We start from the raw sequence: 18,407 nt of genomic DNA, 5'->3' as shown, positions 1-18,407 counted from the left end.
AGTACACTTATAACGACTGTCCCAGGAAACACGGCCTCCTACACAATGTGTAATATCTAAGCTTAACACAGTGTAAATTAAGCAAAGGAAACAAGTTCTTTTAAATGTTTTTATTACAGAAAAAAAAAAAGGCTTACACTTGACTTAAAAAAGCAGCATTATTTCATGAATTTAAAGTTATTATAGTGAAGTTGCTTTAGGAAACCTTTAAAGACTGAATCAAAAAAAAAGCCACACCAGATCCCCCCTCAGACAGCATTCTAGATTACTTGCATGACCACACCAAACTCCTTAATTTCACAACACTTCTGACACCCTGCATATGATTTGTATGCTTTTCTTCTCCCGATGCCTTGTTGACTATGGCTGGAAGAAGGATTTGGCAAAAACAGCGGTATGTTTCAAGTTTAATTTTCAACAGTTCAGTACACATCTGATTGATATTACAGTTCAGAAGTGACTGAGATACATGCTTTCCTCCTAACTCTAGCAGTTAAGTTTTGCAGTTTTAACAGACCCTAGTGAGATCTGTTTCTTGCACAGTATTTATCATATTCAGGTCCGTATCTTGGAAGGTTTCTCAGCAAGTTATTTGGCTATTACTGATTATAAACACAAACAAAAATAACCACAAAAGTTAAGGCTCACAGCTGAAACGGTTCTTAACGGTGCAGCAGAATTCAGAATTATTTTTTTTTAATTACACACCATAGAAGGAACAGCAGTGTTCCAGTGACCACCTTAGGTTTTTTATTAAGTCAAAAGCTGCAGGTTTCCAGCCTGAGCCAAAATTAAATATGTAATTGATCTGTATTTGAAATCTTGAGAAAGGAGACAAACCAAGAAAACATATTACTGCCTTAATAGTCCTATATTTTGACTCTCAGCACTGAGTCGTGCTAAAGTCCAAAGAAATTTACAGGCTTGTCATTAAGAGCTTTTTTTTTTTTTTTCAAAAACAACTCAAGAGCTCTACATGATGTTAAAAAAAACCTTTCTAAACACATTTTTAAGCAACTCACTCTTCACATATATGCTACTACACCTCAAAGATTCTGCCAAAACAATAAAATAAAATCAAAAAGCAAGAAAACTCAAGTCACTATGTACAACTAGCTATAACGATAAAAAAATTAAAAAGGCCATTCACAGAAGGAAAAAGGAGAAAACAGAAAAGGAAAAAAACCCCTGTATCGGAAATCTGCTGCTCAGTAATCTATGAATTCTCCCCCCCCCCAAAAAGGTTAGACTTAGAAACAGATATGAAATTTTTCTGAAAAAATTCCTGATCTCCTTAGATATTGTTTATACCATTAGATAACAAGAATCTTTGAAGTCAGGCATCTACTTACTGTACTCTGCACTGCAACATGAAGCCAGCTGTTACCAAGCTACTTAAACAGAAGAAACAAGTTTCTTTCCTACAAGGAAAAAGGATGCAATACATTTTCCCTGGTTATGATTTATATCATTATCAGGTTTACTGAAACACAGAACTTGTCTATTTAAGCTTACCCATGTTTTTCATTTAAAATTCCTTAATTTAGTGGTATAGCATAGTAGTTTCTTATGTGATCAAGCTGCTTCATAAGTAGGGCATTATAATATTTACAATACAGTAATATAGCCTTAAAAAAAAAAACCAAAAACCAAAACCAAAAAACCCACCCCCACCCCCCCCAAACAAAACCCCCCAAAATCCAAACACAGCATGAATACTAAGAGGAAGAGCAATGTATGTTTTGTTTCTGTGGTACTCTCCATGACATCAATGCCAAAGGCTGCTTTATAGCTTATCCTTGGAGATTTTAACCCAGGACACAAACTAGTCCTTTTCACAGTCATAGGGTTGTATTCAAAGTAAATTTTATGATTAAACAGGTAAAAAAATGCATTATACTGACCAATCTCCATGAATGTTAATATTATGCTCTTAACTCTCTCCTTCAGAGTAGGTAACAGTCTCAAACAAAAGTATCAATACCAACTACCTCAAAGATATATAACAACCTGAATTAAACACTGTAGAACAAATTTACACCATTCCAAAAGCTTGTCATTAAAGATTTATGCAAAATAGTCAGAGGGTGTTTATATTTTTGTCTTCCTTTATCACGTTGTACTGTGGATTCAGAAAACAAAGATCATTTGCACTGTAAGTTTGTGTAAGCACTCATACAAAACAATTTAACAGGCAATCATTTTAAAAGGGTTATAATATAGTTTTCCAATATTTTTAGCTGCTAAAGCACTAATAAAGACTTAATTTAGCATAAAACTCCCACATCCTATATCAAGTAAACATTCTTGACCGCCAAGAATTATATTATTACATAGTAAAACAGTCCTCTAATCACTAAAAATTTACATTTAACTTGAGAAAATAGAAAAGTTTGGGGTGGGGTTTTTTTTTTCCAAAATAATGTGCAACAGGTAGAACACGTGAATTCTTGGAAAACTCTAAGTTGTCTTTAGCTATCAGGCTCTGAGAGACTTTAAAAATCTCTTAATCTTTCTTAGTTTTCAGCCTTAATTTTGTATGAATGAGTGTTTTGCTGGGCTATATTAGTAGTAGTTCATCACATACACTAAGGTCAAGTAGTATTATCTTTATCTCACTGTTCTGGAAATTAACAATTCAAAGATCTTAAAAAAAAACAAACAAAAAACAAAAAACAAAACCAGTGTAGAATTGTACCTGCAAAATTCTTCAGTTTAAATTGTTCTTTGTTAATCTATTAAAGACAATTAAGAGAACATCCATTTTTTTCCATCAATTTCTCAGAAAATTTGAATACATGCAAGTCAAAACTACCATAATGCAGACAAAAAGGTCCTCTTTCATGAAGATCATCAATAAATGACTGCCTTCAATAAATAAGTCTATTTGGAAATTCTAGAGAATTCTTTTGCTAAAGAAGTTAGTCTTTTTTCTTTTCCATTATGTCTTTCTGTTTAAGCTCTCCATCTGAAAGTTCTGTATATTTTCCGTTCTTTTCCTCATCTTGTTCTTCCTCACTGCCTTCGTCCGTGAGCTCCCGATCACCATTCTCCTTCTTAGCTGCCTCATGTTCATCTACCCCTCCATCTGTATCAGCTGTGCAGATTCCGTAACACATAATGCTGATGACCCCCAGGGGCAACCCAAAGAGAAAGCATCCCAGAAGTGGTGAACTCTTGAACACAGACTGTTGAAACACAAATTTGAAGTAAAAACACTTTCAGTGAATATAAAAAATTACCACATTGCTTCTCTTATTACTCTGTGTATTTATTCAGAAACATCCAAAATGACAGATTTTTTAGCTTGGTTTTATTTTGGTTGGTTGGTTTTTGTTTTGGTTTTTTGGGGGTTGGGGTTTTTTTTGTTTGTTTGTTTTTCAGAAAGGAGGAGAAGTCCTCATTTTAACAATTCCTACTATAAGTTCATAAAAAAAGACTTGGAAGTTCAAATATCACAATGTTGCATTGGGATAGTTAATGTTAAAATGCCAGCTGTATATCCTATTCATTGTTTGAAGCTTGAGAAACAGTTGTTCCAACAGTGTTAAAAATGACACTTTGAAGCAACCAGTTTCATCTCTTATTTGTGTCTCATTCTCAAAAATTAGTTTGAGTAATAAGGGATCTTCAGAAACATTCTGTTATTAGACAGCTTCCTACTGCAGAGTAGTTTAATGGCACAGGAGGAAGGACATTTAGCCATCAGTTTCTGAAACCAAATGTTGCACATTCACAGAAGTTTGGAAGCCGCTCATACAGAAACATGTGAGTTTCAATTTAAACTCACAGCACAGGTTTTTTTGCTTGTGTAGGACAAGTGAAGAAATGGGTTTGTGTACATCTTCCAAACAAAATTCTGTTAAGCATAATTAACCTACAAGAAAGATAAAAATATTTGCTTTAAAACTACACCAAGTGTAGTATTTAATCCCCTTATGCGTTAACTAATTAGATTGAAACCATAACATTTCTCAGAACATGAAAATGCCATCAATTTCAGTGAAAGGATGTCAAAAGGGTCAAGGAAAAGATTTCAATTTTCCTTGTTCTATCCCTTAAAGTACATGTCAGACTAATACAGAAAAGGAATGAAAAATGAAGAAGTTAATGTATATGGAATATTTAGCCCACTGGAAAATATTAAAAACTTGTAATCAAGGCTTAAACCTAATGTATACATACCTATAATATATACACAATATATATAATATAAACAAACTTACATAAAAATATTTCTAAACCCTTTGAAAATAATTGCATCTTAATTGACAAGGGCACCATCTAATTTAATGAAAAATAAAACTTACCACTACAGTAGACTTGGCATCATAGATGATTCTCTTGATTCGTTGCAGAAGTCCATCACCACCCTGTGCCTGAAATTTCAAATGGAACCATGTCAAAACTGCTGACACTTTTCAGTTATGATTCCAAAAGTTCATTCTTCAGACCTTGCAATCTTAAGTCCCTTTAGAAGGAAATGAAAAGTAATTATTCTTGCATCTCATGACGCCCAGACACTCCAACTTCTTAAGCATGGATAAACATTTCAATAGTCTCACAAAAAATTCTCTCACAATTGTTTTAAACAATCAGTGCAAACTTCAACAGTGGACTGGCACTCCACTCTCTTACCATAGAGCAACACTAACAGAAACTACCAACTGTCCTGATGTAACAATTACAAAACTGCAGAGATCATCAGAACTTTCCTGCAGCTGATGGATATCTATTTATGGATTACGACAGAAGCAGTTAGAAAAATCTAAGAACTAAGTAACAAGAAGGTATGAATGTGTAATAAAGAAAACTTGTGTCAAGCAATGACAGACTATATACCTACATTGCCATAGCAGTCTTCAAAATAATTACATGAATCCAAAGGCAATTTGTCTGTTGAACAGGACCAATTTTCCTGTGTCTTGAGTTGCCAGAGAAACAAACCTACATTTTGGAAGCCAACTGATCAGCACTTGACCCTGACCAAAACCCCTCAAATTACAAAAAAAAGTCCTCAAAAATGAAACAGACTCATAGAAGGCTACCTATGGGGCCTTACAGAAAACAAGACAGTCAAGATGAATAATCCAACACTTCCCAAGGAAGGGAAGGGGTGAATGTTATACTTCTCAGAAATTTAACTCTGGTTCAGAAAGTCTGTATCCTATTGCTTGTTTACCAGCATACTTTGGAGACTGTCATTCCTCAACAGCTGCACAATTTCTTGGGCCTGAATATAGCCAAATTAGTGCCATTTTATGTCTATAAACACCATTTAGCTTAAATGAAATCACATTCTGTATTGTCTGTCTTGTATTAGCACTCTCACATACATATAGGGATATGAATTTAGCCAAACCTTTAATCATTCTAGCTGAAACACTGTGAACAAAAGGTAGAAAGACCTAAGTGATACTATGGCAAAAACCACAAGGCATCACAAACGAATCTCCTCACAGTTAAAAAACAGACAGAAACCAATTTCATTTGTTGTTTCAACCAGAAGGATATACTTAAATAGAGTTGAAGAGATGTTGATAACATAATTCAAGGCAGTTAACAAAGCATTAAAAGAGTGAGAATTGAAGAACAAAGAACCACCAAATAAGTTAAAGGAATACCCCTCACCTTGCAGCTGGAAGCATGGACAGTAAAGTCATGAACAGCAAGCAAACCCACCTATATTATGTTGCTACATCAATTTGTCAGATTAAATAAACTAAAGTACCCCATATGACTGAAACAATCTACATCATTACTTGTCATTACCATCCGATGACCTAAAACCGCTGGCATAATGTAAAGTGGGATTCAGCTAACGCAGTAAGCATTCAATATACAGTGAATTCATGCTTAAACCAACACAGGCTTCTCCCAGGAGGCAGTCAAATGATTTGTTAGCACTGCCCCCTTCGTGGCAAAACCTTCTTGCCCCATAACCGCAAATGAAACCTCTGATCCATGGTCTCTTCCTTCATCCACACAACATAGCCTTCTGTCCAACTTACAGTACACTGGGGGAATAAGCAAACCTGAGTTTGTTTTGCCAATGTTAAAAAATTGTCTAAGCCATCAATTCCAGATGGATTTATTAATTTTGTCGTTTTAACAAAAGACAGCTCATTTCTAGTTTTAGAGCAGAGAGGGGTAAGCTTGTGTCTGTTTGTAATATGCAAAGCAAGTATACCACTGTTTTTTGAATCTGAACCTATCATTCATCAAGCTATTGGATTTATTAATTTACCACCCAAAAGAAAGGGTAGAGTTGAATTATACACTACAAAGAAAATTTTAAACAAATGCATTTAAAACAAACCAGGAGATGAATAAAATGCTTTCAATTTACCAATGACACCAGTAAAAGGAATATCAAGAGAAGTCAGCTAACATTATTCTATAAACAAAAAAAAAAAAGCTTGCTTTCTACAAGAGGTTCTGCAGTCATAACAGCGAGCAACAGCACACCTCAAGAATTCACAATCACATATTCACTGACAGCACCCAAGACAGGAAGACAGGCAGGACAGGCAGATAAAACACATGGTGTTAACAGTCAGAACAACCAATTTTTTTCCCTACTTTAGCATCTAAGGAAATAAACACCAACCAACATATTCCAAGTCACATTGAAGACTTACTTCAGCTGTACCATCCAAGATATTGTTAATAAACTGAACCATGTCTTCTGTGTTCTCAATGTGCCTATCTGGTAGAAAATACTGCTGATTGGAGGTATTCAATACAACAACAGTAGGGATTGTCAAGTCACTGGAAACATAAAACAGATAGTTTATACATTTAAAGAACTACTGTGTAAAACAACGCAAATAATTCCTACATCATATAAAAGGGTATCCATTAATCTTCACTTCGTGTGTGTTCCTTATAGCAGTTCCTTAAAGGCAAGAGGGAAGGGAGAAGAGAGTCACCTGAAGGGTACGAGCATGTTCCTCATTAATATCTTTTCCTTCACATCTGTGTCAGTGACACTACTGAAGCTTATTGCATTTTACATACCCATAGTGACTGCAAATCAGGTAACTTACAACTTGCCAATTAATAAGAGATCACAAATAATAGCCTTGCATATGAAAAGTACTATTAGCATAACATGTTAAGTGTTTTAGTGCACAAAGACAAATGTATAGTCCAAAAATTCGGCCCCATACAGTCATGGTCCAACTGATTAGCTCTATCAACCTCTACCTGACAAGTCAAAAGAATAAGCTATACCAACCAAAGTTTTTCTACATCTCTTTTAGACATGGCAGATGAGCTACAGAGTTTTTAATTATTACGCAGCAGTTGACCTTCACATGCATAAGCATTATTTAGTAACACAGAATCAGAAAGAAAGAAAAAAGAAAAAAAAAGAAAAAAGAAAAAAGGTTAGAAATTATCTTTGGAGATAAACCAGTATAATCTACTGTTCAAAGTAGCCCTAAATTCAAAATTAGATTAGGTTTAGGAAAATGCAATACTGCACAAATACATTGTTCAACAGGAAAGACTTAAAATACATTAAATAAGTAATGTGAAAAGTCTCCTGTACTCTTTGCCAGTTATCTACACTTCTGTCAATAATGAACTTAAATGCTAGGTAGCTTTTCTTCACAGCAGAAGATGCAAACCATTTTCATTCTTGTCTAATAGTGCCCCACCCATGTACATTTGTAATCCATGCAATATTGATGACGATTTCAGCCTTAACTGTGGCTATCAATCCATAATCAATTATTTCATGAAAATATTGTTTAGCATTTACTCAAGATTCCCATTTTTCTTTGAAGTCATAGAAATTCTAATTTTTCTCACACATTTTAGGTGGTTTGTTTGTTTAATTTAAGTTCAATTCCAAACCTAGAAGTGAACAAGTTTAATACTTATACATGAAAATTTTCTAAACTCCTAGAAATCTGAATACTCTTAACACTTAAGGTGCAGACCACGTTCCTAGTACTCAAGTTGAAAGCACGGTGGCACCTCAAAAAATATAAGGCCAACTACAGAGATAACAAAATAATTTTATCCTTTCAAAGGAACTTTAAAAAAAAAAACCAACCAAACAGCAAAGCTTTGTCAACAGTGACAACCTGCAACATAAGATTCTCCAAATACAATTTTTCCCTTGACATTTTTATTCTCTGTTTATTATGAACAAACAAGAAATGTAAGTAGGAGGCAATCAAACTAAATCAGATGTTTCTGCAAGTGCCTGGTAACAAGTTATCAACCTCTGCCAAAACACCTCATCCCAGCCAAAACAGAACAAGTTTTATTACTTGGGTGCAGAAAAGATCCCCCTCTGCCCCCACCAAAAAAGTGCTTCTATTACATTTAACAGTCTGGTAACTGAGGTTCTTGGAGTTGGTTGTAGAGCAGTTGAAAGATAAAACTCCATATACAAATTTTATATGCTACAGAGAAATTCATAAAAAACACATTTAATAATGTTTTAATGTTTCTTCCAAGAGCTGGGGAATTAATACTTTACACATACCTATAGCTGACATTCCAATAACGCTATATGCCCTAGCTTACACAAAGGTATCTTTGCTTTCAGTAAAATACATAATATTCTGTTTTCTTCTTTTGTGCATAGCTTTAACTATACCATTTTTAATCCAAGAAAAGCATGTTCATCCACTGCTGAAGAAACAGAGAAATTATAATGTCTACTAATGGAGTTACAGTCAGGTTCATAAGTGCTTCTATCAGGGACTACTACTTCTATCCCCATGAATCATACAATATTTTGTCCTTTGTGAAGAAACAGAATTTGTTCCTATGTGCATCTAGCACAGTAAAAAAAGTATTCTGCAATACATTTCTCACGATTCAGGAGGCTTTTTCTATTTCCACTTGCTGCCATCTCGTGGAAAACTAAAGCACTTGCAATACGGTTTTACTCGAATTATTCAAGTAGCCACATGAAGAGCAGCTACTTAGAACACTGAACATATTTTGCTGCATTCTTTTGCTGCTTTCCACTTATGCTGGAAATATATATGCTCTGTTTAGAAAATAATTAAAAGCCTGTGAGCACTTTAACAGCCATTTCCCATATACTACAAATTATAAAATCAGGCATTTTGCAGATTAAGTTAAACAATCTAGCTGAACAGATCTTGCCACTAGATCACTTCCACTGTAAGTGGCCGTTCTGTCGTCTTCCCCTTCGTTTTCTTCCTCCCAGGGACCTCATCTCCCTCCCCTGCTTCTTTGTACATCAGTTCTGGTACTCAGCAGAATACGAGGGAAGACATTTAAGGGTTTTATTGGATCAACAAAATAACTCCCCTACTCTCCTAGCCAAAAAAGTAAACACTTTTCTGCCAGATAAACAGGCTGAACCAGCTCAGCAGACAATCAGACATAAGAACCTGCATAGGAGAAGCAATTAACAAAGTGAGGAAGGTCTCACTTTAGGCAACTATAACTCACTAGATCAATCACATCACTTCAACTGAGAGACAGCTGGTTTTAAATTAATTGTATTCATGTGTTGATCCACAAACATTCCACAGAAAAACAGATCTTGTACCTCCTGAGTCCCCATGAAGCTCCCAGAAACTTTAGGGGCACAAATACATGCCTTGTTCATGCTTTGATCCCCAAGAAAGGTGTTTGGAAAACTTACAGGGCTGGCATATTGACCCGTTTTTCTCTTCTTTCACTCAAAAGTCCAGAGGAGAACAAGTAGACAACTGTAAATGCCGAGCAACTTAACTTTCTAATTAGGCATTTTTAGACAAGGATCACAATACAGGCAAATGTCAAGCATCTTGTTAAACTACTGAGATATTTCAAAATGTACCATGTACATATCAAGTGCAGACAGCATCTTCCATGCATTTTATGCTTCTCTGCAGAAGTGTATTTCTATGCATGTCTTAAAAATGTATCAAGAATTAAGTGTGCCTCTCCACAAATAAAAACCATAGATAATGCATAACCATTATTTACATCTCCTGTTACAAATTGACATAATTTTTGTCTAGTGCCCTGTACATTTAAGGAAGGAAAAAAACCCAACACAGTTCTAAGAGTAATTAATTTAACAAAGCAGACCTAAAAAATAAGCTTTGTCAATCAGCATTATCAGTAAGCCAAACTTCCAACATTAAATTATGCAGTTTAATTTAACAAACAATGGACACTATGTTACATGCTGAATTCTGAGGACAATGATTATTTTTTTTTAACCCATGAAAATCAAGAATACTTCATAAGATTGTTTGCAATTAAATATACTTAGCAACAAATACAAGAGAAGAAAGAATATTCAAATAAGAATTTACTTACTCCATTAGTAAACTATTAATGTAATCATTTCCATCCATATGGCCAAACTGGAAATCCCTGTAAGAGAATCAGTGAAAAACAGAATGAGAAAAAAGAAAACAGAATAGTGGGTTTCAGCAAAAGTTCTTCCTTAAACATTTTTCCTATAACTGAAGATGAGAGCACACACTCAGCAACATAATTCAAAAATTGACAACCTATAAGACAGTCAGCATCCCAAAACACACTCAGTTAATGGAATGGTCTTATTGAATGTCAGTATATGAATATAAAAGCAGGCACTATAACATTTTTCATGTAGGAAAAAATAACTGCTGCCTTAGAAAGGTTAATGCAGAAGTTCATTTAAGATATCATAGTACCATATGTACCTACCTGTGAAAGTGATCCCGATAATCTCTAGCAACTTCCTGAATAATAGATTTTAGCCTGGGGGGGGAGAAGAAATTGTTAATCCAGGATATAGTCTGTCAAAATACAACCAATAAGCATTGAGATTTCCCCAGTAAACAGCAAATAGTACCTCATCAGCAATAAGGATTCCCTATTCCATTAACAAAACCCACCTCATTCATGTTTCTTGGTTTCTAAGGGTTGAAAGGCTATCTACCATATAGACTCAACACAAGAAAAATACACAGACAGTCAGGCTGCTTCACTCCATCTATTGCCTTCTCAAGATGCAGCACTGTGACTCTGAAGAAAATCCAAAGACATCTGGGAAAATACCACACAGAGTACTTGAACAATATTTCTTAGTCTAATTATGTATGCAATCAGAAAGGGACAGGGGAAGGTTTCGTTCCTCTCAGACTCTTCAGCAAACTCCAGCCCAACTGAAAACACCCCTTCTTAATCTAAGTTCCACAGACAACTAATATATAAGCATCACTAAATTCATTTTTAATGCAACCAAGCTAAAGAACAGTCATTTGCTTAAACTTACTAAGTTCATCTCAAAGTCATCTGAACTCAAGTACTGTTGTCTAAGTTTAAAAGGTGAAGCAATAGCTTTAAAAAGCTATGCAATCTGTGTTTGCTCCTGTGCTCTCATTACCAAATGGCAGAAGACTGATACAGGAACTCTCATCATCTCATTGAACTCACATGCGTTTCAACAGAGCCATAAAAAATTAAGTCAATCCAGTAGACTGAAGTCAAAAATTGGAGAACATCCACAAGTTAAAACCATTCATTTAACCTAGTATTTTTTAATACTAAAGAAACTTCCAAAGTTCTCTGTGTGATACCAGCACATTTTTCCCATAGTGTCAACAATATTCAATTCCGTACCTGGTATGTTCCACTGAAGAGTTTTTATCATCGATGACTGCAATAGCGACAAGTTTTCCTAAAATAAGTAATAAAATGCTTGAAAATATTTATAAAGAAAGACACATTCACAGATGGAAAATACTCCAAGCTACTAGATCAGATACTCTCCAGGGACAGGAATTATTTTAAGTATAAACCAATCTCGATGCTAAATAGCCTCTTTTAGCTGACCAAATTGTGGTTTTCTTAAAGCTACTGAAAATAAATTAAGACGTGGCTTAATGCCACACTACTACCATTCTAGGAAAAGACTATCTATAGAAAGAAGTTAAAAGGGGAAAAACATAGATAAAAATTAATTCTCTACTCAAGCTGCATATTTGCATATACCTAAATAGGAGGCTATGGAAACCTTTATTATAGAATGGCAATTACAAGCTGATTCTAAGCGATTGAATCACGATTGTATGGATTCAGTAATGACTATTTTTCACACTGTTGAAAATCTGGAGTATTATCCTCACAAAAAAAACCATGGAAAAATTACTAGCAGAGCCCAGAATTCATTATGTCAGAAAAACAACTTAGTTCACAGACCTCTGTCAGAAGAGCTGAAAGACCAAACACCAGAATATACTGATCTTTTCAGGATTCACTTTGTGAAGTTTTTCTGATTAAAATAAAAAAATCCAAAGCCTCCTAAGGTAAACTAGATCAAAATATGTTAGAAAGCTGGCCAAAGGTTCTCCAGATCAAGTACTTCCTATTAGGAAAGCAGATCTGTCATCAGCTGGATTAACTAAAGCCTCTGGAGTGCAAAAAATTTTACTAGAGAAAAGCTGAAGTATTCCAGGACAGGTCCACTTTGGTACATACTCTCCTTCTTTCCTTACCATATCTAGTTTAAAGATACCCAAATCTAGTAGATGTAAGACATGTCTAAACCCATCCACATTTGATACTTCTAATTCCAGCCATAAAATTCCCTGTAGGTATTGCAAGAGCTAATATATAATTTATACAAAACCTAAACTGCTCCTAAATTAAAAGTCCTACTAATTTTCTGAGAATACTACAGGATTACATATACTAATTTTTATGTTTTGAGGAAAGGACTAGTGTAGGCTTTGGATGAAGCCTCTAGTCAATAGAACAGGTCTGACCAACATCAGAAAAAAGACTGGCACTATCAACTCTAACTCTGAGATTAATTAATTTTTGAGGTTTAAAAAACACATTCATAGTGTTTTTTAATTTTTCTTAGGGTTAAGAACAAGAGATGCCGAAGAGTTTAGTGGTAGCAGCATCTTACCTGTATCTCCAAGTTCATACAGCGTAAAGCCATCTACATTAAGATAACCTTGAAACCTTTCTCTATTTATCCAGGATGACAAATCACCATCTTCATACTCTAAAAAAAAGGAAAAAAAAAAAAGAATGCATTAAAAAATATTTTTTTTTTTTTTTTGGTAAGGTGGGCAATCAGATTTACTTATTTCAGTACTATAGAGGCAAACACTATTTTTTTCCCTTTTTTCCTTTTTTTGTTGTTAGACAAGACATCCAGAAATATGTGACATTTCTCTTCAGTTTTAAAACTTCTAAAGCTATTTTCAATTGTTGAACAAGAAGTGTATCATAGCAAAGCATGAAAAACTGATTTGATAATTATTTTTTCCCAAATCAAGGATAAACAATACTATTCTAGAAGATAACTGTGACCCACTGCAGCAAGAACAGTTTCAATCCCTGTTTTTAAAGGGGGGGGGACAGGGACGACAAGTTTCAAAGTAAAGAGATATAAAAATACAGAATGCAGTATTTGTGAGAGTCCTTAAAATGAAATGGAAAGAAATCAAGAAAAAGTAGTTGCATTAACAGCATTGTGAATGTAAATGAAAAAATATTTACATATGATTCAGAATCAGTTATACTGAAGGCTACAGTTTCAGATGCTAGATGTTTTAACCCATAAGGAATCAAATTCTAACACATACCACCAACACCATTAGAATTAGATCACAATCACAAGTAAAAAAGAAAAATGTGTATAAACATATATATGATGTGTATATATAAACACAGAAATATAAATGCATATTAAATAAATAAATTTAGGTTAAATCCTATAGTATAGAGTGAAGTATCAATAACTTCAGGTTAACAACTAATTGTCGTAAGATTGCAGCAATCAATTCCACGCATAAAGCTTCCCATAGATCTGTGTCCCATTCGCCTACTGGGGGGGAAGAAAAAAATGAAAAAAACCACCAGATAATGCCAGAGTATTGAAATGGATTTTGCTAAACCATTTTCTTATAGTGAGCTCTTCGAATTTCTGCCCAATATAACCTTATCCAGCCTCTTACACTGCATCTTTGTAACTTCCTTGACTTACAATAATGTTTCTAGTACATTATAAAAGAGTAAAATTTTTACAAAGTAAATTAGAAGCCTGGATTATTACGAGTTTGTGTTTCTTCTGAAAGGTATGGAAAAAGCAAGTGGGCCATGCAGCAAAAAGTAGTTCAGAAGCGTTTCTCTTTGACAAGCTTGCCTTCTCCAAGCACATTTAAAAAATAAAAAAATAAAATGCAAATCAAGGAGGCTGTAGGGTGAATTTTTATCTGGATAATGATTGGTAAGGCAACAGACTGAAAAGGAAGACAAGTACAGCCACTCCATGAAATTGCAAAGAATATCCTTGATGGCCCATCTGGAGTATTTTGCTGTGGTACTACTGATCTTCAGAAATTAAAACAGGAAACTAATCTTCCAAGTGATAAGTTTTCAACTTAAAGTAAAAACCTGCATTTAAAACAATCTAAATCAAGAGTAGACGTTTTTGTAAATAAGCGGTGTACCTGTAAGCCAACCCATGATATCTAACATAAGTACGTGTGCGTACATGCACCTAACAGACTATAAAGCATGGGCTTTACAGTATAGCCCGAGTATAATCTAGTACTTATATATGGATATGCACACACATGGATACACATTTTTTTATTTAAATGGCAGGTGTACTGCTATCAGTGGTGTTATGAAACACTACTAGTCTCAGGTGGCCTACAGCCTACAGGCTCAACAAGCCAGTTAAAGTAATTTATCCAGCCTAAAATTGCATATCAACAGTCCATGTCTCCTTAATCTCTTTTTGTGAGAGACACTTTCAGGAAGAGAAAAACAGGCTGAATGGTCAACCATTCTATGTATGCATAGTACGCTCCATCAGTTATATAAGGAGAGGTTATGCTGTCTGATCCTTTCCCACTACCAATATCCAAGTAACACAAATGTGAAAGTCACATATGCTCAAAGCTATCAGTTAAGGCCCTCCAAATTTTAATATTGGGAATAAAGGCAGAATTAGTTTCCTCTTCCTTCACAGTGTTTGAAGGAAGACATGCTGTACTAAGAAAGTATGCAGCCTGTCTTGCCAAGGCACAACAAGCTCAAACTGGACCCTTTTATGCAATCTCAGAGCAGAGTACACATCTATAAAAACCTCAAGTTAACTTCGAGAGATCTGACTGTCAGGAAGAGCACTTACGAGAAAAATCTGATTAAATATTTGGAACTGTAAATTCATCTTACGTGTGACTCATCTTCAGCAAGAGTTTTCTTCTGTTTTGTATATGATGAATTTGGACAGTGAGTGAAGAGACAACTTAAAGTGCATTAATGCCAGCAAAGCAGTAATACTATCAGTAACATGTAGCTTCTAACACAAAGCAAACATCATCACTTCTACATCAGTATTACTAAAATGAATTTCTTCTCAAGTGCATTTGTTCTATAAGAACTAGTTAGTTTTTTCTCTTCTCCTTCATGAAGGAGCTGTTATTTATTATAAAACTGGGGAATTTCCCAGCACCCCAACACAACCTTCAAAAAAATCCCAACTGTTCCAGTTTCTCCATATATACTTGAAGTATCTTGTTTTAAGGTAATGTCCACTTTTACTTACCATCATAAACAAAGTAAGTTCCATCTTTGAAGACTACAACAGCAGGTAATTCAGGCAACGTCACATACTGAAAGGGGTGGTTTTCAGTTAATCCATGGAAGATTAAAAGATTTTTAAACAAACAAACAAAAAAAATCTTAAAATATGGAAATGTAGCCCATGGGGAAAATCTCAAAGTACATTAAAGTGTTTTCTGTCTACATTTACTAAAATAAATTTATCAGCTTCCACGTATTAAAAAGTAACACAACATAAACATATTTTTGAGAGGTAGGTCTCAGAAACTGTAAGTGAAGCAGGATTTTTACTAGTAGCACAGTTTACAGTAGCACAAAGAATATTTTATTGGTTGGACATGAACATTAGATAGGAGTTCATAACTTGAAGGTTTTATCAATCATGCTTTCTGTTCCCAAGTTGTGCTGTTGTCACCATACCTGTCATACTGTTACTTCTACTAAAAGGAGAGTTAATACTGTAGAGTAAAATAGTAACACTGACAACATGCCCCACTAAATCGGGGCTATTTCCCGTAGTTCAGGCTAATGGGAATATAAAGACACAGGTTCAGCAGACAGGGCTGCAAATAGCCCTAATTTAGGCAAACAACAATGAATGCCTGCATTACCACCCTAAACATGGTATTCAGGATGGTCAGCAACATACTCAAAAAAACCTACAAGGTGTAGAACCTTTCCCTTGGAACTTAAAAGAATCTTATTCAGCTCATGTTTTCAGTAAACTGTCACAGAAGAAATACTGCCTCTATGCCGTACTGCTTGCTACCATTCTAAGTTAAAATTCTAATAGTGTTTGTGGTTAAGAAAGGACTGTATCATCAGCTTAGTTTGGATGATGACATTGGCTGAATTGTCTAATTTACAGATATGTTTGGGAAACATAAGAACAGTATCATAAGCACTTTTGCAAATTACATGCCTTCTGTAATCATTCTGCATTATCCTCCTTGGAAATGAAAGTAAAAGCAGTAGGTTTATAATGTAACACCTTATATGAATGAGCAAGAAGGTGGTAATTCTAGGTGATGTGTTATTCTCTTATCTGCCCAAAACACAGTTTAGCAACTTTAAAGGGCAAATCAGTCTATATACAGCTTATGGCTTGCAAAAGATGCCTGAAGCTTGGAACAAGATTACATAAGGTGATGAAACAAAGTCTAACAGTGAATACTGTCATGCAAAGCCTCATTACAACTAGCAACCAGTGATTTTGTAACATTTTTATTTCTTTCCATAGAATATTGCATACCATCACTACTTCGGTTTAAATGACATTTGTGTGAAATCATATCCAGTGGGAAAAACAGCTCACTGCTTACATCACTATGATCACAGAATCTGAGAGGGTTCCAGTCTTTTACACTCTTCCACTGCACAAGTGAACAGTACTTTTCTTGCTTAGCTGGGGCTGAAGTGCAAATAGCAATATTCAAATTGAGGTAGCTTTTGGTACAAGGCTTCTGGAAATCTAACAATATACTATTTATAATGAGGCCTGTACTATTTATGATGTTGGAAAATGCAGGAGCCTAAAAAAAATAAGTTATGCTAGTTCTCACCCTGCTAGTCCCAAACTAATTTCAAAGTCACGCATTATCAGGCATGGAGTAGACTTGGGTCCCACTTGGAGATAACAATAAATTAAAAAGCCTCTTAATTTTGCTTCAACACATAAGCAACAACAGTTAGACTAACAATAGTAGTAGCAATTTTTTCCACCCTTGTGACTTAACTGTAAATAACGTTCTTGTTACAGAATCCTCCAAAGAGCCACAGGAGAATTCTGCAGCCAGTAGATTGGATCAGTTGATCCCTAGGCAGACTAATGTTTTGATCAGCTGTATTGCACAAGGTGAAAATAACTTACCTTTTCACTTACTTCTCTATTAGGGTACCAGTGGTACCCCATGCCACAGAGCCCCAAACTAGTTATAAAAGTGGCTGGTGAAAGGGCTATCAGGAGCAATAAGAGCTTTGCATTGCCTAAAAATCAAAGTATCTACCTTCTTGAGCAGGTTGTACTGTACACATTGAGTTCTGCATATCTTCTCTTTAATTTTATTAATATGACTGAACAAATAATTTGGCTAATACAAAACAATGACAGACTGAAACTTTGTTTGTATTCTTTCCCCAAATACTCAAAAATGAAATGTTTCAGTGTAATTAGACTGAAATTTATCAAAGCCAAATATATTGTAAGAAGCAATTTCTGTGCCATCAAAACAGCAGATTACATATATGAGGAGAACTATACCATTTCTGTGGAAATAGTAGGAACTGAAACAGCTTACCTCAGGCAGCACATCTTCTGAGGCAGAAAAAAAGTACGTATAAACTATTAGTTCTGAAGCAACTTCAATGTATTTTTCCTGCAAAAATACAAACAATGTTTTTTAATTTCTGAACTTCTAGTATGTTTCACACGGAAGTTTTGTGACATACATTATCTTCAAAGAGTAATTACAAAATATAGTTATGACACAAGATTGTAAGAACACTTCAATAAACATAAAAAAAGATGAGTATTTATTACAAGCATGCACTTCAGTCTTTTAGAAGATATTTTAAACTACATCTGTGACTAGCCAAAAAAAGTAACTTTATTTAATCAAACTTCAAACCTTTAAAGGAGATTCACCACCAACATACACAAAAAGTACACGATGTCTCTTTTGCACATGCTCAAACATATGCTGGCTAGGAAGTGGCCTGATAAGAGGTCTGGGAGGGGGGAAAAAAGAGAAAGAAAAATCTCAGTTTCTGCAAGCTGCAAAACCCAAACAAACTAAAATCCTCAACAAAATGCCATACAGTTTTTTGTGTTTTTCTTT

The 18,407-nt window shown here is 34.8% G+C and overlaps 1 protein-coding gene across 2 annotated transcripts in view; it reads right to left on the bottom strand.

The window, feature by feature from the left end:
* Window positions 1–201: 201 nt before the first annotated feature.
* The window catches only part of TMX3 (thioredoxin related transmembrane protein 3), a 30,466-nt gene continuing 12,260 nt past the window's right edge, over window positions 202–18,407 (bottom strand). The window contains exons 7-16 of one of the 2 annotated variants that reach the window (XM_075022910.1): window positions 18,198–18,297; window positions 17,868–17,945; window positions 15,554–15,620; window positions 12,896–12,994; window positions 11,602–11,659; window positions 10,684–10,737; window positions 10,309–10,365; window positions 6,642–6,771; window positions 4,311–4,379; window positions 202–3,188 (exon numbers count right to left, since the gene is read on the bottom strand). In XM_075022910.1, coding sequence (XP_074879011.1) covers window positions 2,922–3,188; window positions 4,311–4,379; window positions 6,642–6,771; window positions 10,309–10,365; window positions 10,684–10,737; window positions 11,602–11,659; window positions 12,896–12,994; window positions 15,554–15,620; window positions 17,868–17,945; window positions 18,198–18,297 — 979 coding nt within the window. In that variant the 3' untranslated portion in view covers window positions 202–2,921. Of the gene's footprint in view, window positions 3,189–4,310; window positions 4,472–6,641; window positions 6,772–10,308; window positions 10,366–10,683; window positions 10,738–11,601; window positions 11,660–12,895; window positions 12,995–15,553; window positions 15,621–17,867; window positions 17,946–18,197; window positions 18,298–18,407 lie in introns of those variants that run through there. The other variant, XM_075022911.1, reaches the window with a different exon arrangement.

The sequence above is a fragment of the Buteo buteo genome, chromosome 3 (genome assembly GCF_964188355.1).
Source record: "Buteo buteo chromosome 3, bButBut1.hap1.1, whole genome shotgun sequence".
Lineage (NCBI taxonomy): Eukaryota > Metazoa > Chordata > Aves > Accipitriformes > Accipitridae > Buteo > Buteo buteo.
The sequence above is the reverse complement of the archived record's forward strand: the minus strand, read 5'-3'. Positions and strand labels throughout refer to the sequence as shown.